The sequence below is a fragment of the Hippocampus bargibanti genome, linkage group LG19 (genome assembly GCF_051943395.1).
Source record: "Hippocampus bargibanti isolate YZ-2025 linkage group LG19, ASM5194339v1, whole genome shotgun sequence".
In the NCBI taxonomy this organism is placed as follows: domain Eukaryota; kingdom Metazoa; phylum Chordata; class Actinopteri; order Syngnathiformes; family Syngnathidae; genus Hippocampus; species Hippocampus bargibanti.
Window position 1 is genome coordinate 4,455,440 of NC_142752.1, and position 21,604 is coordinate 4,477,043.

The following is a 21,604-nucleotide window of genomic DNA, read 5'->3' on the forward strand; positions in this document are numbered from 1 at the left end:
CGGCCGATATTAGTTCTTTTAAAATCAGCGGATTTTGAATCATTGTATTATTTTTCTCAACAAAATGAGAATGCAAGCTAATTTAGCTATGTTATCGTATTTTATCACGTGGCAAAGTATTTGAATACATACAGTAAAGTCTCGTTATATCGATATCGGATATATCGATAGTCCCGGTTATATCGATACTATTTCTATGCACGCACGGAGAAAATTACATGCAAACAGGGTCGGATATATCGATATTTTTTCGGACTCCCTTGAATATCGATATAACGAGACTTTACTGTATTTGGTTGAACCAAGTTCATTTCATTTCATTGACGAATTTTTCAAGTACAGTAAAGTCGTTATATCGCTATCGGTTATATCGATAGTACCGCTTATTACGATACTATTTCTATGAACGCAAGGAGAAAATTACATGCGCGCAGGGTCGGATATATCGATAGTCCCGGTTATATCGATATTTTTTCGGACTCCCGAGAATATCGATATAACGAGACTTTACTGTTTTAATACCAAACCGTGTCGCTAATGAGTGATGCAAGCTATTTTAGCTACGTTATCATACTTTTATTTTATCACGCAGCACATTAAATTTGGTTGAACCACATTCATTTAATTTTAGTGACAACATTTTCAAGTATTAATAACAAACCGTGTTGCTAGCGAGTCATGCTAACATGAGAACGGGAGCTATTTTAGCTATGTTATCATACTTTTATTTTATCACGCGGCACATTACATTTGGTTGAACCGCATTCATTTCATTTAAATGACACATTTTTCAAGTAATAATACCAAACCGTATCGCTAACCAGTAATGCTAACGTAGAACGTGAAGCTCCATAATTGGGCTAACAGATTTTTTCCAATGATTATTACCGAATTCTAAACAATCAAAGAAATGCTTAACACACATGGAGCATTAACACAGGAAAGCAGCGTATGACAATGTCGTAGATTTAAGTGATTTGAGTGTCCAGACACCGCGTGCTAAAAATAAAAATCCCCGCATGCGCGCTTTTTCCCCCCTGCCTCGAGTCGCTTGACAGGCAGCTCAGACGCCAGACGTAAATTCGACTTAATAGACGGCAACGAGCGTCGCGACATTCGCGCGTTCCCGGGCGACTTTGGTACAAATTGAGTGAAGGGCGGAGGGGATGGTAATTATATCCTTGCTCGTGTCAGCAAGTCAATTGTTTTCAAGATCTCTCCAAGGAGTTGGCTTGAGGGAGCAAAACAATTACATTCGTTGGATTTTGATTTCTAGCCGTAAATAAAAGAAAAATACGCATTTATTGCGGACTAAATATGATTATCAATAACAAATTAAAAGGAGGCATTGTAATGAAACGCTCTTACTAAAATATTTTTGTAATCATGAAATACAATCATGTAGTTAATTAGCAAAAAATTCTTTTTCTGCTAGCAGATAATTCTTTTTTTTTCTTGTAGCAGAAAATTCTTTTTTTCTGCTAGCAGAATTTTTTTTTCTGCTGGCAGAAAATTATTTTTTTTCTGCTAAGATTTTTGTGTCTGCATGTTTATTTTTTTTTTATTCAATTGAATTATTTAGGGTCATTTCAGACATTTTTATTAAGAGAATACATTTTTATTAAGAGAATAATTTTTCTAAATAGTTGACATTTTTGTTGATAATTTTTATATATAGTTATATATATATATTTATATATATATATATATATATATATATATATATCATTAGGACGAAAACAATGCTACAATGTGTCCTTTTTTCGGTCAGGGGCGTTCCTTCAGTGACGTAGGGTGAGGACTCGTCACCAACTCAAAAACAAGACTTGCTGAATATTCAGCGCGAGTCTTAAAACGCAAAATATAGCTATATGCGGTGGAATCTTTGTAAAATACGCTCAGTAGAAGTCATTTGAAGCCATTTTACAAATTAGGGATGTCAGTTGTCCTTTAATGTAATTTGTTTGCAGTATATTGTATGATTCACATGATCACACTTTTCAATTTAAAAATGTAAATTAGAAAAATGTAGTATTTTTTTTTATTAAGGTATTTTTCGATTTACAAATATTTTGTTGGTTTAGTCCTAGAAAGGACTATAAAAATGACGTTTCAAATTTCCCATTTTTTCAATTGTAAAGCGACTGGAACCGCTGCATATATCAAATCAAAAAACTGCTTGCGAAAAAGCCAAGCCACTTTTAGAATGAATACTTTACCACCTGATCGAAGCTCTTTGACGAAGCACTTTGAGTGCCATTTTCCCTTGAACATCTTGAGGTAATTGCCCACATTGAGCACACAGTCTGATCGCAGGGGAGCCTCCAAAATCTGCCTCGGAGCACATGAAAGCGCATCCTTAAGAGCTCCGGGATCTCCGTTCTCAGCAGGCCACTAAACAGTCTGAAGATTTGACTTGAAACATCAAGGAGATGACTCCACCCACCCACCTACAACCTGTTTTGTTTCACACTAGCTAGCGCCTTTGATTATGGCCGCTTTGGCGCTCCGACACTCTTTTTCCATGTGGGATTTATTTGTTTTGAAAAGGGCCTGACTCACCACTCACCTCCAATCCGCTCCCGGAGGAACGGCTCACGTTGACACGCCGTAAACTCCCGTCCAGTTCGTGGTTGGGGAGCGGGAATGACTGTGGAGAAACAGATGTTAGATTTCTCTTTGGTTGGGATGGGAGTTGCATTGCATCAATCCCACAAATTGACTGTGCATGGTTAGATTTCTTTGATATGCATCTATTATTTCAATTACAAAAGTTCGATTCTACACCCGACCTCAAGTCAAACATGCTCGGTTGGCGGCTTGGATGCGTTCAATGCCTTCGTTCAGTTGGAAGGAATTATGAACAATTCCCAATACTCTAGTCAGTGTTGGGGAAAAAACCGCCAGGCTACTCTGACAAAGCAAAACAAGGTCACAAAAAGCCTCCTTCGTCATCATTAACTCATTTGCTGCCATTCCCGAATTTATTTGTGGAGTGCCATTCCGGAATTTGTTCGGGTTTTGGTTTTTCTTGCTGGGGGTGCCGATAAAGCGCTGGTCAGACCTCTGTCAATGTTTTTCCCTTCCGCGAGGGGGGCTGCATTTGCCTTTTGTCCATGTTAGCTCTTTGTCATGTTAGCTTCAGTTGTTAAAGTGCTATATAACTCAATATGCATGTATTGTATTATATTTTGTACAGCTGCCCCCAGTTCAAGATCAGATAACTCCAGACCCATATAACTTAGAAATTAGCTTTTTTCTGATGAAAGAAATGAGTCTAAGGTTTCTTACGTGGGATGTTTGTTGTTATGTCGTCCCGAAACTCAATATTCTGTGGGTCCCGCAATTTGAGTAAAAAAGCCAAAAACCCTGACACGTTTGCACATCGTCCGGCAGTGAATGAATTAATTTATTCTGCTTATTAATGAGTTCATTATTAATTAATTCAGTAATTAATTCTGTCCACAGCCACTTCCCTATGTAAAAAAGGCCCCTGGCATTGAAATGCTAGCATTTCAATGGGTGTATGGAGACTTTTGCAACCTGCCATACACCCAGAAAGTACGCCGTCCGGGTCAGAAAGGGACGAGGGCGGTGGTACGACAGCAAGGTGGTACGACCACTGGGGTTGCAGAAGAGAGGTTGCTGGCTGGAAGTGGGTCACAGCGGCACATTGACATGATTGAAAGCGACGCGCGGTGGGGATGGAGTTTGGGTGCCGGGGAGGGGCAATGGTGCCACTGTCCACGTCACAGCACGCAAAGACCCGTCAGATAGAAGAGAGGTGTAAATTTTGCTCTACTTGTGCTAGCGCTGAAGTAAAAACAGCGGCGAGCGACCCGACTCCCACCCCATTGGCTAATGAGTTTATTTTAGGCCGTCCTTGGGGGGGAGGGTTGAAAGGATGGACGAGATGCAGAAAGAGCTCTGGGCCAGCTTTGAAAGTCATTAGAATGGAGATGAGAGCTTTTATGTCGTCTACAAATATTTTGTTACAAATACAATATTAGCACCATTTTATTTTTCCATTGTAAATGTTTTGGTCTCAAAAAAGTCTTATATATTTTAGTGATTTATCTCAGCGACAAGTAGTAGAAAGAAAAAAAAATGCAATTATCAGTAATGCTAATCCCTGTTTAAAAGCAATAAAATAAGAATTTACACCCCTGAAAAATATTTGGAATTGCTTCCATTAGTAGTTAAATCTATGAATATTAAACACCATTTAATTTCAACCTTCTTTTAGCACAGTCATACAATTGAGTCTACGTCCCAGTGAAATCAATGAAAATGCAAATAATAATAAAACACATTTTAATATAAAGTATGAGACACAAACAAATCATAGGAAAAGGGAGGAGTAGGCAGGAAAAATCTAGCTAGCTACTATCTATTAGCTATCTTCCTGTTCGTCCTCTTTGGCAAGAGATGACAATCTTCACTGGAATGGGGGGTGGTGAGGATAACTTGCGCACGAGTTTGATAAAAGTGTCTATTAGCGATCTACTAGCTGGCTAGCTAGCTTTCTCTCTGTGTATTTAATAGTGACATTCAGTGTATTAGCTAGCTAACTGTCTAGCTATCTATTTACTATATAGCTATCTGGGTGGCTAGCTATCTAGCTAGCTATCTGTTGGCTATCTATTAGCTATCTACTAGCTGACAAGCTAGCTTTGTATCCATTTACTTCTGGGTTAAGTGAACGCTGGCAAAACTTATCCTGTGAAACATATCCTGTGACTTTGAGAGTTTTGAAAGGCGCTTATAAATGAAATGTCTTATTATATAAAAAGAACTGATTTTATGTGTAGTTCTAAATTACAGAGGAAGAAGCCTGCGATTGGTTGACAACCAGGAAGTAAATAAACGCTTGTGGAGCTGAACCGGTGGTACGATCACTACATTAAAAAAATTGATTGGTTGGGTTGTTTTATAGAATTATTTACTTGTTTTTGTAATGATAATGATTAATAATGTGTTATTTTTAAAACTAGGGTGGCGTGAAATTGATTGAGACAATTGATTTGAGTAGACTGAGAAGAAAAAAAAGTGAAATGAGAACAACAAGGAAGTGATGGTGTCCGCTAAGCATTTCTGATAGCGGAACAATACAGGTTGAACTAGTCCCACTCGTAAAGCAAATTTCCTGTTTACATTCCGCCGGCCAATCGGAGATCAGCTTAAACAAACAAGGTTGCACATTCATTGGTCTGTGAAGAACCTTCATCGTAATCGGCTTGAGTTGGTAGCCAAAGGTCAGGCCGGCATCAGATGAGTCCAGATTAGCGGGTCACAAGGCCCAACCTGAGCGATTAGCGGCGGCCCAGTCTTCATATATGCACGGCGTCGCTGTTTGTGTGTTACAACACTGGAGTTGCCAAAGTGTACAGTACAATCAGACCTCGTTTATTTGGAGGGTAGAAGCTCCGAAAATGGGATTTTCCTCGTAGCCATTTTTTTTTTAGCTCAATGTACATAATCAACATAGCAACAAAATATCAATGTCTGCATCACATCTGTTATCTGTATTGCTGCTCTCAATGTTTCTGCCGTAATGTAACTGCTCGCCACTCCCGTTTCTGCTCATCAGGTTGGAGGTACAGTAAAGTCTCGTTATATCGATATTCAAAGGAGTCCGAAAAATATCGATATAACCGGGACTATCGATATATCCGACCCTGTTTGCATGTAATTTTCTACGTGCGTGCATAGAAATAGTATCGATATAACCGGGACTATCGATATATCCGATATCGATATAACGAGACTTTACTGTATTTTTAAAAGGATAATCAGTAATGTAGTTGAGGTAGGGGCACTCGTAATGCATTGCCATCAAGAAAATTTTCCAAACTTTCATATAAATATGTATCAAGTCGTATTTGCCTAACAAAAGCGTCTTGTCAAGCGCCTTTCCACTTAGCAAACAAAAGCATATCCATCCCTCGCGATGCGGCGTCAGGCTTTCGATTGCAACACGCCTTTTTTTCGGAGAATAGGCTCGGTGCCACCTATGGGGACCGGGATGACTCGCCTCACGTCGTTCCTGTCCTCCATTTGAACCCTCCACCGTGTGAGCGAGGAAACTCAACCGTGATGCGATGGATGTGTGTGATGCTAGTTTGCTGTTTTCCCCCGTAAATATGCGGCGGGAAAAGAATGGAAGAGAGGAGAGGGTGAGACGGGGATAACGGCCCAGGCAATTTTTATGTTTTTGAAACAGACATCATTGAACAGCTGTTTTTTTTTCTCCCCGTTTTCCAAGCGCAGATGTCATATGAGCACATGGAGAGATGAAAAGCGGAATGGCAGGTTGAATGCATTTGCATTGATGGGCTTTTTAAAGGGTGTGATTATTTAATGTGCACATTTATACTTTTGTTTTTGTAATTTTTTTGTAGGTTTTTAATAAAACACTTTTTCATAATATTTTTAATATTTGCCAGACCAAAATTTATTTCTCGCTGAAATAATAATTGAAGAAATGTAAATTATTTTACATGCGTATTTTTGTCACTCTCACTTTTTCCGAATTTATTTCATTAATTAAACACAAATATAAAGAATATAATAATGTATATTTATTTGATTTGTTTTTGCTGTATCTCACTCAATGTCACTTTTTCCTAAATATTTTAATATATTTTTTTTTACTCATAAGACAAAATTAAATGATGTATTTAAATGCCTTGATTTTCTTCAAAAGATCGGCCTTATATGCAGGTGCGCGATATATTTGAAGTCATAATGAGCCGTAATATTTCTCGCAAAGACTTCATTTTCCCCCGTAAAAGAAGTATTTTGTAACCCCAGCATATACTTTAGCGCCTTATAATGTGATGTGCCTTATATGTGGAAACCTTTTATATATACAGTAAAGTCTCGTTATATCGATATCGGATATATCGATAGTCCCGGTTATATCGATACTATTTCTATGCACACACGGAGAAAATTACATGCAAACAGTGTCGGATATATCGATAGTCCGGTTATATCGATATTTTTTCAGACTCCCTTGAATATCGATATAACGAGACTTTACTGTATAATATTTGGAAAACTTTTTTCATTCATTGAAGGTGCACCTTATATATGGAAAAACTTTGAAAATACAGCGTTCATTAGGGGGTGCACCTTATACGCCCATGCGCCTTATACACCAGAGAATACGGCAGTTAACTTATATGAACGTTTCTTCTCTAAAATAGCCATTTTCAAGGTAAAAGCTCAAAATTAGATACGGAAAAGCTAACCGAAATGTGGTCGTTGTCTGTTAAGTGACGTGAACGTTCTCCCGCGGCAACCTTTATGGACACCTGTGGGCTTTCTGGCGCCGTCTGCCGCCTTGTTGTTTTCCGTGTTCTCCATCTTGACGTCTTTTGAAATGCTAATTGTGTCTCCTCCCTTCTTCTTCTTCTCCCTCTTTTGCTCCAGATTCCTCCTCCAATTACATCCGGCAACTAGAGACCAAAGTACGAATCCTGGAGGACGACAACAACAAGCTGCTGTCGCAGGTAAGGCATCATTGATGTTGAATAAAAGCATCTGACATTTTTTTTTTTTTCATTTTGAAGGATTGGAATTGTTTCATGGCCTTTCAATTCATTTCAATGGTGGAAATTGTTTTGATTTACAAACACTGAATCATTTATCATCTTAATATTGCAGAATCAGAATCTGAAAGCCTTTAATAGTCCCAAAATGGGGAAATGTGAATTTTCAAATTTTAAAGATGACCTTTACTGTTGAGAAGCTGAAATTTGGAGGAATTTGACTCTAAAAAGCTATCAAAATAATACATAATAGCTATGTAATGATTAATCGATGACCACAAATAATTAGCAACTCATTTGATTTTGCGTTAGTTGTCAATTAATCGCTGCACCCATTAGTCAAAGTCAAAGTCAGCTTTATTGTCAAATATGCTAATATGCATGACATACAGCACAAATGAAATTACTGTCCTCTCGGACCCAGCATGGAAGGCACTTATAATTACTTTAACAAACATAATAAACATGAAAACACCAATTTGCCGGGAGAGGGGAGCCGCTGCGTGTTCACGCGCCGCCATCTTGGGGAAAAAAAATGTGAAAAAATAACAAATATGACAACACAAAGACACAGAGTCATTCATTCTTCAGGACTTGCTGTACCCTCTTTGTGATGACATGAAGCAGTTCTAGTTGAAAGAGGAGAGGATCAAAGCATCCATGTCAGCAGTGGATCAGGGACGTCATGGTGGAATTTGTACGTCTACTACAAGCTAAATGTTGAAAGCAAACACGAAGCTGTAGCATCCAAAAGACATTGTCTCACATCTCCTGTCCCACGTAAATCCTCTTCAATTCCAAGCCGCGACAGTTCCACATACGCATTGAAGCCAAATAGCGGAATAGGCGTCGGCGTATAAAAAAAAAAAATCAAGGCGAGCTCAAATCGATCAATTGGATGGCGCTTGATGGTGTATTTTCGATGCACAAGACACCACGAACGACCGATGTTTGAACTCTACCACAAGAAGCGTTTTTTTTTTTTGAGCAGCACCCACAACACGAAATGATAAGAGTCATCCGTGTCTCTCTACCCGCGCACGTCTCCGCGTTTAGCCATGTTTAATTCATGACGGAGGGTTCAATGGCGAGCCTCGCTTAGCCCCCCGTGGCAAAAGAGCAAGCAGACACCAAATGATACAATCCAGCGGTGTTAACCTCCCGATGACTTCGCCCACGTTTTTGCCAGTGTGGAGGCGGGTGGGGGAAGAGGGGTGAGTGGGGGGTGTCGTTTCGGGAAGTGTAAAGGGGTTCACGGCGAGGTCGTGTCAGTCTGCGCGGGGAGACGTAAGGATTGCTCATTAGATGTAACATGGGCGCTCTGGCAAATGTCTGATAGACGTCGCCTTTTTTATTCGCTTTCATCATAAACGATGAGGATGGATTTTGTTTTGTTCATTTGATTTTCAATCAAAGCGGCGCATTTATTTATTTTCCCTTTTTAATTTTTTTGGTAGACAATCACTCCTCGATATTGTTTCTGCTAGATTCTTCTTACATTTTAAATGCTAATATTAAAAAAAACTGACCATTTCAAATTTCACTAAAATGTCAACAAATAAAATTTTATTCATTCGTTTGTTTATTATAGACACACAATTTGGTCTCAATTTTTTTTTGTTACACTGCACTTAATTCAGTGGACTGTTTTCATTTTTCCAAAAAGATCAATTGCTGATATCTGCAGTTACTGTACTCAAATCCTTGTCAACAGTATTGCCGTTTTTATTCCTCCTGCAGGCTCATAGCCGTTATAGTTTATCGCAGATACACATGAAGAAGGTAACTGTTTTTGTTTTCCACTCGCTTTTCTATCTGGTGGCGGGATTTCAGCTCGGCTTTTCAGTGTTTTACCTTTAAAGGGTGGAGGCCCACACACAAACATACACACATTGAACATCTGTCAATTCTTAATTTGTGGGTAATTTTCTAAATGACTTTCTCTCACCATCATTGTCTTAATGCTAAGATAAATTAGCACCTAATGATTTTGCCTGTTTTTTTTTACTCTGTAATCTGCACAAATAGTTAATTTTTAAGTCTGAACGGCTTCCAAAAAACGCCATGGTTGATTTTTTTTTTTTTTTTATCTTACTATATACATGGTCGTTTTTTAAGGCTAAAAACACCTTATTATACATGGTCGATTTTTTTCCAAGCTAAAAACAGCAAACGATACATGGTCAATTTTTTTGGTCGAAAAACGTCTTACTATACATGGTCGTTTTTTTTTTTTTCGAGTCAAAAACGCCTTACTATATACATAGTCGTTTTTTTCCGGGACAAAAACGCCTGGGGGCTTTGATTCAGAAAGTACGGCTAACTTGTATTCCAGGACGACCCCCAATCTCAGCAGGGCTAACAACAACAAAAGGATTTCGTGGTTGCTATTTGATTCAAAATTAAAACTCATTCATTCCCAGAAAATGTGCAAAAATGTGTCCAACCAAGTGCCAGGGTTTTTGTCATTTTGTCAAATTGCAGGACCCACAGAATATTAAGCTTTAGGACATAAACATTCAATGCAGTGTAAGGAACTTTACAGGGGGAAAAAAGAGTTAATTCCTAAGTTATATGGGTCTGGAGTTATCTGATCTTGAAATGGTCTTGTTTTTCACGTGTGTGTGTGTGTGTGTGTGTGTCAATGGCATTTTTTTGTTTTGCTCTTGTTGACCACACATTTTTTTCAAGGTGAGCAAAGGCTACCTTTGCTCTGTAGTGCATGAAAGAAGTTGCTCTTGTCTCGGCTTGCCGGGACGTCTTGCCAGGGGCGGTATAAATATTTGAGACTACAAGAGCGACACAGGAAGAGCCACACATCAAAAATGAATTGAGTGCTTTCTTTTGAGCAGTTCTTGGGAATCATTGTGAATAAAAAAAATGCCATGACTCTACGGGGGTTCTTAAACTTCCTGCTTAAAGCTTTAAGGGAACAAAAGTCTCTTATCACAGGAATGTTGACCTTTACCTGGATGCAGTTCAAAGTGTGCACATTAACCCGCAAAGAAACAAGCATGAGGAGACCAGGTGCACATGTTCCCACACACTGCTGTGTTACTTCCGGGTAGAGTGAACGCTGGCGCGAATTTTGGGAAAAAACTCCTTACTAGGCGTTTTTTCGCAAAAAAACGACCATGTATAGTAACGCGTTTTTAGTGCAAAAAAACGACCATGTATAGTAAGGCTTTTTTAGCGCAAAAAACGACCATGTATAGTAAGGCGTTTTTTAGCGCAAAAACGACCATGTATAGTAAGGCGTTTTTTTGCGCAAAAAATGACCATATATAGTAAGGCTTTTTTTAGTGCAAAAACGACCATGTATAGTAAGGCTTTTTTAGCGCAAAAAACGACCATGTATAGTAAGGCGTTTTTAGCGCAAAAAACGACCATGTATAGTAAGGCGTTTTTAGCGCAAAAAACGACCATGTATAGTAAGGCGTTTTTTTGCGCAAAAAACGACCATGTATAGTAAGGCGTTTTTTTGCGCAAAAAATGACCATATATAGTAAGGCTTTTTTTAGTGCAAAAACGACCATGTATAGTAAGGCTTTTTTAGCGCAAAAAACGACCATGTATAGTAAGGCGTTTTTAGCGCAAAAAACGACCATGTATAGTAAGGCGTTTTTAGCGCAAAAAAACGACCATGTATAGTAAGGCGTTTTTTTGCGCAAAAAATGACCATATATAGTAAGGCTTTTTTCAGTGCAAAAACGACCATGTATAGTAAGGCTTTTTTAGCGCAAAAAACGACCATGTATAGTAAGGCGTTTTTAGCGCAAAAAACGACCATGTATAGTAAGGCGTTTTTAGCGCAAAAAACGACCATGTATAGTAAGGCTTTTTTTAGCGCAAAAACGACCATGTATAGTAAGGCTTTTTTAGCGCAAAAAAACGACCATGTATAGTAAGGCGTTTTTAGCGCAAAAACGACCATGTATAGTAAGGCTTTTTTCCCCCAAAAACGACCATGTATAGTAAGGCTTTTTTAACGCAAAAAACGACCACGTATAGTAAGGCGTTTTTAGCGCAAAAAACGACCACGTATAGTAAGGCGTTTTTAGCGCAAAAAACGACCATGTATAGTAAGGCTTTTTTAACGCAAAAAACGACCATGTATAGTAAGGCGTTTTTAGCGCAAAAAAACGACGATGTATAGTACGGCGTTTTTAGCGCAAAAAACGACCATGTATAGTAAGGCTTTTTTTGGCCAAAAAACGACCATGTATAGTAAGGCATTTTTAGCGCAAAAAAACGACCATGTATAGTAAGGCGTTTTTAGCGCAAAAAACGACCATGTATATATAGTAAGGCTTTTTTAGTGCAAAAAACGACCATGTATAGTAAAGCTTTTTTAGCGCAAAAAACGACCATGTATAGTGAGGCGTTTTTAGCGCAAAAAACGACCATGTATAGTAAGGCGTTTTTTCCCAAAAAACGACCATGTATAGTAAGGCTTTTTTAGTGCAAAAAACGACCATGTATAGTAAGGCTTTTTTAGCGCAAAAAACGACCATGTATAGTAAGGCTTTTTTAGCGCAAAAAACGACCATGTATATAGTAAGGCTTTTTTTGTCCAAAAAACGACCATGTATAGTAAGGCTTTTTTAACGCAAAAAACCACCATGTATAGTAAGGCATTTTTAGTGCAAAAAACGACCATGTATAGTAAGGCTTTTTTTAACGCAAAAAAACGACCATGTATAGTAAGGCTTTTTTTGTCCAAAAAAACGACCATGTATAGTAAGGCTTTTTTAACGCAAAAAACGACCATGTATAGTAAGGCGTTTTTTCCCAAAAAACGACCATGTATAGTAAGGCTTTTTTAGTGCAAAAAACGACCATGTATAGTAAGGCTTTTTTAGCGCAAAAAACGACCATGTATAGTAAGGCTTTTCTTAACGCAAAAAACGACCATGTATAGTAAGGCATTTTTAGCGCAAAAAACGACCATGTATAGTAAGGCTTTTTTTGTCCAAAAAAAACGACCATGTATAGTAAGGCGTTTTTAGCGCAAAAAACGACCATGTATAGTAAGGCTTTTTTTTGTCCAAAAAAACGACCATGTATAGTAAGGCTTTTTTTGTCCAAAAAAACGACCATGTATAGTAAGGCTTTTTTTGTCCAAAAAAACGACCATGTATAGTAAGGCTTTTTTAGCGCAAAAACGACCATGTATAGTAAGGCTTTTTTAGCGCAAAAAACGACCATGTATAGTAAGGCTTTTTTAACGCAAAAAACGACCATGTATAGTAAGGCATTTTTAGTGCAAAAAACGACCATGTATAGTAAGGCTTTTTTAGCGCAAAAAACGACCATGTATAGTAAGGCTTTTTTTGTCAAAAAAAAACGACCATGTATAGTAAGGCTTTTTTTGTCCAAAAAAACGACCATGTATAGTAAGGCTTTTTTAACGCAAAAAACGACCATGTATAGTAAGGCTTTTTTTGTCCAAAAAAACGACCATGTATAGTAAGGCTTTTTTAACGCAAAAAACGACCATGTATAGTAAGGCTTTTTTAACGCAAAAAAACGACCATGTATAGTAAGGCTTTTTTTGTCCAAAAAAACGACCATGTATAGTAAGGCTTTTTTAACGCAAAAAACGACCATGTATAGTAAGGCTTTTTTTCCCAAAAAACGACCATGTATAGTAAGGCTTTTTTAGTGCAAAAAACGACCATGTATAGTAAGGCTTTTTTAGCGCAAAAAACGACCATGTATAGTAAGGCTTTTTTTAACGCAAAAAACGACCATGTATAGTAAGGCATTTTTAGCGCAAAAAACGACCATGTATAGTAAGGCTTTTTTTGTCCAAAAAAAACCACCATGTATAGTAAGGCGTTTTTAGTGCAAAAAACGACCATGTATAGTAAGGCTTTTTTTTGTCCAAAAAAACGACCATGTATAGTAAGGCTTTTTTTGTCCAAAAAAACGACCATGTATAGTAAGGCTTTTTTAGCGCAAAAACGACCATGTATAGTAAGGCTTTTTTAGCGCAAAAACGACCATGTATAGTAAGGCGTTTTTTAGCGCAAAAACGACCATGTATAGTAAGGCGTTTTTTGTCCAAAAAAACGACCATGTATAGTAAGGCTTTTTTAACGCAAAAAACGACCATGTATAGTAAGGCATTTTTAGTGCAAAAAACGACCATGTATAGTAAGGCGTTTTTAGCGCAAAAAACGACCATGTATAGTAAGGCTTTTTTTGTCAAAAAAAACGACCATGTATAGTAAGGCTTTTTTTGTCCAAAAAAACGACCATGTATAGTACGGCTTTTTTAACGCAAAAAACGACCATATATAGTAAGGCTTTTTTTGTCCAAAAAAACGACCATGTATAGTAAGGCTTTTTTAACGCAAAGAACGACCATGTATAGTAAGGCGTTTTTAGCGCAAAAAACGACCATGTATAGTAAGGCTTTTTTTAGCGCAAAAAACGACCATGTATAGTAAGGCTTTTTTTGTCCAAAAAAACAACCATGTATAGTAAGGCGTTTTTAGCGCAAAAACGACCATGTATAGTAAGGTGTTTTTAGTGCAAAAAACGACCATGTATAGTAAGGCTTTTTTTAGCGCAAAAAACGACCATGTATAGTAAGGCTTTTTTTGTCCAAAAAAAACGACCATGTATAGTAAGGCTTTTTTTGTCCAAAAAAACGACCATGTATAGTAGGCTTTTTTTGTCCAAAAAACGACCATGTATAGTAAGGCTTTTTTAGCGCAAAAACGACCATGTATAGTAAGGCTTTTTTAGTCCAAAAAACGACCATGTATAGTAAGGCTTTTTTAACGCAAAAAACGACCATGTATAGTAAGGCATTTTTAGTGCAAAAAACGACCATGTATAGTAAGGCTTTTTTAACGCAAAAAAACGACCATGTATAGTAAGGCATTTTTAGTGCAAAAAACGACCATGTATAGTAAGGCTTTTTTTGTCCAAAAAACGACCATGTATAGTAAGGCGTTTTTAGCGCAAAAAACGACCATGTATAGTAAGGCTTTTTTTTGTCCAAAAAAACCACCATGTATAGTAAGGCTTTTTTAGTGCAAAAAACGACCATGTATAGTAAGGCGTTTTTTTCCCAAAAAAACGACCATGTATAGTAAGGCTTTTTTTGTCCAAAAAAACAACCATGTATAGTAAGGCGTTTTTAGCGCAAAAACGACCATGTATAGTAAGGCGTTCTTAGCGCAAAAAACGACCATGTATAGTAAGGCATTTTTAGTGCAAAAAACGACCATGTATAGTAAGGCATTTTTAGTGCAAAAAACGACCATGTATAGTAAGGCTTTTTTAGTGCAAAAAACGACCATGTATAGTAAGGCGTTTTTTCCCAAAAAACGACCATGTATAGTAAGGCTTTTTTAGTGCAAAAAACGACCATGTATAGTAAGGCGTTTTTAGCGCAAAAAACGACCATGTATAATAAGGCTTTTTAGCGCAAAAAACGACCATGTATAGTAAGGCGTTTTTAGCGCAAAAAACGACCATGTATAGTAAGGCTTTTTTAGCGCAAAAAGGCTTTTTTAGCGCAAAAAACGACCATGTATAGTAAGGCTTTTTTTGTCCAAAAAAACGACCATGTATAGTAAGGCGTTTTTAGCGCAAAAAACGACCATGTATAGTAAGGCGTTTTTAGCGCAAAAAACAACCATGTATAGTAAGGCTTTTTTAGCGCAAAAAACGACCATGTATAGTAAGGCTTTTTAGTGCAAAAAACGACCATGTATAGTAAGGCTTTTTTAGCGCAAATAACGACCATGTATAGTAAGGCTTTTTTAGTGCAAAAAACGACCATGTATAGTAAGGCTTTTTTAGCGCAAAAAACGACCATGTATAGTAAGGCTTTTTAGTACAAAAAACGACCAGGTTTCGTAAGGCTTTTTGAGCGCAAAAAACGACCATGTATAGTAATGCTTTTTTAGTGCAAAAAACGACCATGTATAGTAAGGCTTTTTTAGCGCAAAAAACGACCATGTATAGTAAGGCTTTTTTTGTCCAAAAAAACGGCCATGTATAGTAAGGCATTTTTAGCGCAAAAACGACCATGTATAGTAAGGCTTTTTTTCCCCAAAAAACGACCATGTATAGTAAGGCGTTTTTTTTCCCAAAAAAACGACCATGTATAGTAAGGCTTTTTTAACGCAAAAAACGACCATGTATAGTAAGGCTTTTTTTGTCCAAAAAACGACCATGTATAGTAAGGCTTTTTTAGCGCAAAAAAACGACCATGTATAGTAAGGCTTTTTAGTGCAAAAAACGACCATGTATAGTAAGGCGTTTTTAGCGCAAAAAACGACCATGTATCGTAAGGCTTTTTTTGTCCCAAAAAACGACCATGTATAGTAAGGCGTTTTTAGCGCAAAAAACGACCATGTATAGTAAGGCTTTTTTTGTCCAAAAAAACGACCATGTATAGTAAGGCTTTTTTAGTGCAAAAAACGACCATGTATAGTAAGGCTTTTTTGTCCAAAAAAATGACCATGTATAGTAAGGCTTTTTTTGTCCAAAAAAACGACCATGTATAGTAAGGCGTTTTTTGCCCAAAAAACAACCATGTATAGTAAGGCTTTTTTAGCGCAAAAAAGACCATGTATAGTAAGGCTTTTTTAGCGCAAAAAAACGACCATGTATAGTAAGGTGTTTTTAGCGCAAAAACGACCATGTATAGTAAGGCGTTCTTAGCGCAAAAAACGACCATGTATAGTAAGGCTTTTTTTGTCCAAAAAACGACCATGTATAGTAAGGCTTTTTTAGCGCAAAAACGACCATGTATATAGTAAGGCTTTTTTTGTCCAAAAAACGACCATGTATAGTAAGGCTTTTTTAACGCAAAAAACCACCATGTATAGTAAGGCATTTTTAGTGCAAAAAACGACCATGTATAGTAAGGCTTTTTTAACGCAAAAAAACGACCATGTATAGTAAGGCTTTTTTTGTCCAAAAAAACGACCATGTATAGTAAGGCTTTTTTAACGCAAAAAACGACCATGTATAGTAAGGCGTTTTTTCCCAAAAAACGACCATGTATAGTAAGGCTTTTTTAGTGCAAAAAACGACCATGTATAGTAAGGCTTTTTTAGCGCAAAAAACGACCATGTATAGTAAGGCTTTTCTTAACGCAAAAAAACGACCATGTATAGTAAGGCATTTTTAGCGCAAAAAACGACCATGTATAGTAAGGCTTTTTTTGTCCAAAAAAAACGACCATGTATAGTAAGGCGTTTTTAGCGCAAAAAACGACCATGTATAGTAAGGCTTTTTTTTGTCCAAAAAAACGACCATGTTTAGTAAGGCTTTTTTTGTCCAAAAAAACGACCATGTATAGTAAGGCTTTTTTTGTCCAAAAAACGACCATGTATAGTAAGGCTTTTTTAGCGCAAAAAAACGACCATGTATAGTAAGGCTTTTTTTTTTAGCGCAAAAAACGACCATGTATAGTAAGGCGTTTTTTGTCCAAAAAACGACCATGTATAGTAAGGCTTTTTTAACGCAAAAAACGACCATGTATAGTAAGGCATTTTTAGTGCAAAAAACGACCATGTATAGTAAGGCGTTTTTAGCGCAAAAAACGACCATGTATAGTAAGGCTTTTTTTGTCAAAAAAAACGACCATGTATAGTAAGGCTTTTTTTGTCCAAAAAAACGACCATGTATAGTAAGGCTTTTTTAACGCAAAAAACGACCATGTATAGTAAGGCTTTTTTTGTCCAAAAAAACGACCATGTATAGTAAGGCTTTTTTAACGCAAAAAACGACCATGTATAGTAAGGCGTTTTTAGCGCAAAAAACGACCATGTATAGTAAGGCTTTTTTTAGCGCAAAAAACGACCATGTATAGTAAGGCTTTTTTTGTCCAAAAAAACAACCATGTATAGTAAGGCGTTTTTAGCGCAAAAACGACCATGTATAGTAAGGTGTTTTTAGTGCAAAAAACGACCATGTATAGTAAGGCTTTTTTTAGCGCAAAAAACGACCATGTATAGTAAGGCTTTTTTTGTCCAAAAAAACGACCATGTATAGTAAGGCTTTTTTTGTCCAAAAAACGACCATGTATAGTAAGGCTTTTTTTGTCCAAAAAACGACCATGTATAGTAAGGCTTTTTTAGCGCAAAAAAACGACCATGTATAGTAAGGCTTTTTTAGTCCAAAAAACGACCATGTATAGTAAGGCTTTTTTAACGCAAAAAACGACCATGTATAGTAAGGCATTTTTAGTGCAAAAAACGACCATGTATAGTAAGGCTTTTTTAACGCAAAAAAACGACCATGTATAGTAAGGCATTTTTAGTGCAAAAAACGACCATGTATAGTAAGGCTTTTTTTGTCCAAAAAAACGACCATGTATAGTAAGGCGTTTTTAGCGCAAAAAACGACCATGTATAGTAAGGCTTTTTTTTGTCCAAAAAAACGACCATGTATAGTAAGGCTTTTTTTGTCCAAAAAAACGACCATGTATAGTAAGGCTTTTTTTGTCCAAAAAAACGACCATGTATAGTAAGGCTTTTTTAGCGCAAAAACGACCATGTATAGTAAGGCTTTTTTAGTACAAAAAACGACCATGTATAGTAAGGCTTTTTTAGTGCAAAAAACGACCATGTATAGTAAGGCTTTTTTAGCGCAAAAAACGACCATGTATAGTAAGGCGTTTTTAGCGCAAAAAACGACCATGTATAGTAAGGCTTTTTTTTGTCCAAAAAAACGACCATGTATAGTAAGGCTTTTTTTGTCCAAAAAAACGACCATGTATAGTAAGGCTTTTTTTGTCCAAAAAACGACCATGTATAGTAAGGCTTTTTTAGCGCAAAAACGACCATGTATAGTAAGGCTTTTTTAGTGCAAAAACGACCATGTATAGTAAGGCGTTTTTTGTCCAAAAAACGACCATGTATAGTAAGGCTTTTTTAACGCAAAAAACGACCATGTATAGTAAGGCATTTTTAGTGCAAAAAACGACCATGTATAGTAAGGCGTTTTTAGCGCAAAAAACGACCATGTATAGTAAGGCTTTTTTTGTCAAAAAAAACGACCATGTATAGTAAGGCTTTTTTTGTCCAAAAAAACGACCATGTATAGTAAGGCTTTTTTAACGCAAAAAACGACCATGTATAGTAAGGCTTTTTTAGTGCAAAAAACGACCATGTATAGTAAGGCTTTTTTAGTGCAAAAAACGACCATGTATAGTAAGGCTTTTTTTGTCCAAAAAAACGACCATGTATAGTAAGGCGTTTTTTAGCGCAAAAAACGACCATGTATAGTAAGGCTTTTTTTATCCAAAAAAACGACCATGTATAGTAAGGCTTTTTTAACGCAAAGAACGACCATTTATATAGTAAGGCGTTTTTAGCGCAAAAAACGACCATGTATAGTAAGGCTTTTTTAGCGCAAAAAACGACCATGTATACTAAGGCGTTTTTAGCGCAAAAAACGACCATGTATAGTAAGGCGTTTTTAGCACAAAAAACGACCATGTATAGTAAGGCTTTTTTAGTACAAAAAACGACCATGTATAGTAAGGCTTTTTTAGTGCAAAAAACGACCATGTATAGTAAGGCTTTTTTAGTCCAAAAAACGACCATGTATAGTAAGGCTTTTTTAACGCAAAAAACGACCATGTATAGTAAGGCATTTTTAGTGCAAAAAACGACCATGTATAGTAAGGCTTTTTTAACGCAAAAAAACGACCATGTATAGTAAGGCTTTTTTTATCCAAAAAAACGACCATGTATAGTAAGGCTTTTTTAACGCAAAAAACGACCATGTATATAGTAAGGCGTTTTTAGCGCAAAAAACGACCATGTATAGTAAGGCTTTTTTAGCGCAAAAAACGACCATGTATAGTAAGGCGTTTTTAGCGCAAAAAACGACCATGTATAGTAAGGCGTTTTTAGCACAAAAAACGACCATGTATAGTAAGGCTTTTTTAACGCAAAAAACGACCATGTATAGTAAGGCGTTTTTAGCGCAAAAAACGACCATGTATAGTAAGGCTTTTTTTAACGCAAAAAACGACCATGTATAGTAAGGCGTTTTTAGCGCAAAAAACGACCATGTATAGTAAGGCGTTTTTAGCACAAAAAACGACCATGTATAGTAAGGCTTTTTTAACGCAAAAAACGACCATGTATAGTAAGGCGTTTTTAGCGCAAAAAACGACCATGTATAGTAAGGCTTTTTTTGTCCAAAAAAACGACCATGTATAGTAAGGCGTTTTTAGCGCAAAAAACGACCATGTATAGTAAGCCGTTTTTAGCGCAAAAAACCACCATGTATAGTAAGGCTTTTTTAGCGCAAAAAACGACCATGTATAGTAAGGCTTTTTTTGTCCAAAAAAACGACCATGTATAGTAAGGCGTTTTTAGCGCAAAAAACGACCATGTATAGTAAGGCTTTTTTTGTCCACAAAAAACGACCATGTATAGTAAGGCTTTTTTAACGCAAAGAACGACCATGTATAGTAAGGCGTTTTTAGCGCAAAAAACGACAATGTATAGTAAGGCTTTTTTAGTGCAAAAAACGACCATGTATAGTAAGGCTTTTTTTGTCCAAAAAAACGACCATGTATAGTAAGGCTTTTTTTGTCCAAAAAAACGACCATGTATAGTAAGGCGTTTTTAGCGCAAAAAACGACCATGTATAGTAAGGCTTTTTTTGTCCAAAAAAACGACCATGTATAGTAAGGCTTTTTTAACGCAAAGAACGACCATAGTAAGGCATTTTTAGCGCAAAAAACGACCATGTATAGTAAGGCTTTTTTAACGCAAAAAACGACCATGTATAGTAAGGCGTTTTTAGCGCAAAAAACGACCATGTATAGTAAGGTTTTTTTTGTCCAAAAAAACGACCATGTATAATAAGGCGTTTTTAGCGCAAAAAACGACCATGTATAGTAAGGCTTTTTTAACGCAAAAAACGACCATGTATACTAAGGCGTTTTTAGCGCAAAAAAACGACCATGTATAGTAAGGCGTTTTTAGCGCAAAAAACGACCATGTATAGTAAGGCGTTTTTAGCGCAAAAAACGACCATGTATAGTAAGGCTTTTTTAACGCAAGAAACGACCATGTTGTGGTCAAAAATGACAACATTTCCACAGTAAATCACAGTCGCTGGTGGTGTAGAGGTCCATTCACTGGCTTTTCCTGCAGACCGCAAGGGATCAAATCCTGCTCAACATTCTTAAAAAAAACATGTTAAAGGCGTTGCAATTTTTTTAATGTAACACCCTCACCAGTTTTTCTTTACTATGACCGAAGAGAATGGGAAGTCACAGGTACTGGTAGTGTGGAGGTATACGCCCTTGTTTGCGCTGCAGACAAAGCAGGTTCAAGTCTCACCCAAAAAAGCCTTACTATACATGGTCGTTTTTTGCGCTAAAAACGCCTTACTATACATGGTCGTTTTTTGCGCTAAAAACGCCTTAATATACATGGTCGTTTTTTTGCGCTAAAAACACCTTACTATACATGGTCGTTTTTTGCGCTAAAAACGCCTTACTATACATGGTCGTTTTTTGCGTTAAAAAAGCCTTACTATACATGGTCGTTTTTTGCGCTAAAAACGCCTTACTATACATGGTCGTTTCTTTGCGCTAAAAAAGCCTTACTATACATGGTCGTTTTTTGCGCTAAAAAAGCCTTACTATACATGGTCGTTTTTTGCGCTAAAAAAGCCTTACTATACATGGTCGTTTTTTGCGCTAAAAAAGCCTTACTATACATGGTCGTTTTTTGCGTTAAAAAACGCCTTACTATACATGGTCGTTTTTTGCGCTAAAAACGCCTTAGTATACATGGTCGTTTTTTTTGCTAAAAACGCCTTACTATACATGGTCGTTTTTTGCACTAAAAAAGCCTTACTATACATGGTCGTTTTTGCGCTAAAAAAGCCTGACTATACATGGTCGTTTTTTGCGCTAAAAAAGCCTTACTATACATGGTCGTTTTTTTTTTTTGCTAAAAACGCCTTACTATACATGGTCGTTTTTTTTGCTAAAAACACCTTACTATACATGGTCGTTTTTTGCACAAAAAAAGCCTTACTAT

The 21,604-nt window shown here is 36.9% G+C and overlaps 1 protein-coding gene across 4 annotated transcripts in view; it reads left to right on the plus strand.

Annotated features, from left to right (window-relative positions):
- LOC148883665 (coiled-coil domain-containing protein 85C-B-like) overlaps positions 1–21,604 on the plus strand; it is a 52,190-nt gene that overhangs the window by 17,121 nt on the left and 13,465 nt on the right. For 3 of the 4 annotated variants that reach the window (XM_089022371.1, XM_089022373.1, XM_089022372.1), the window contains 2 exons: positions 7,438–7,517; positions 9,297–9,338. In XM_089022371.1, coding sequence (XP_088878497.1) covers positions 7,438–7,517; positions 9,297–9,338 — 122 coding nt within the window. The remainder of the gene's footprint in view (positions 1–7,437; positions 7,518–9,296; positions 9,339–21,604) is intronic. The other variant, XM_089022374.1, reaches the window with a different exon arrangement.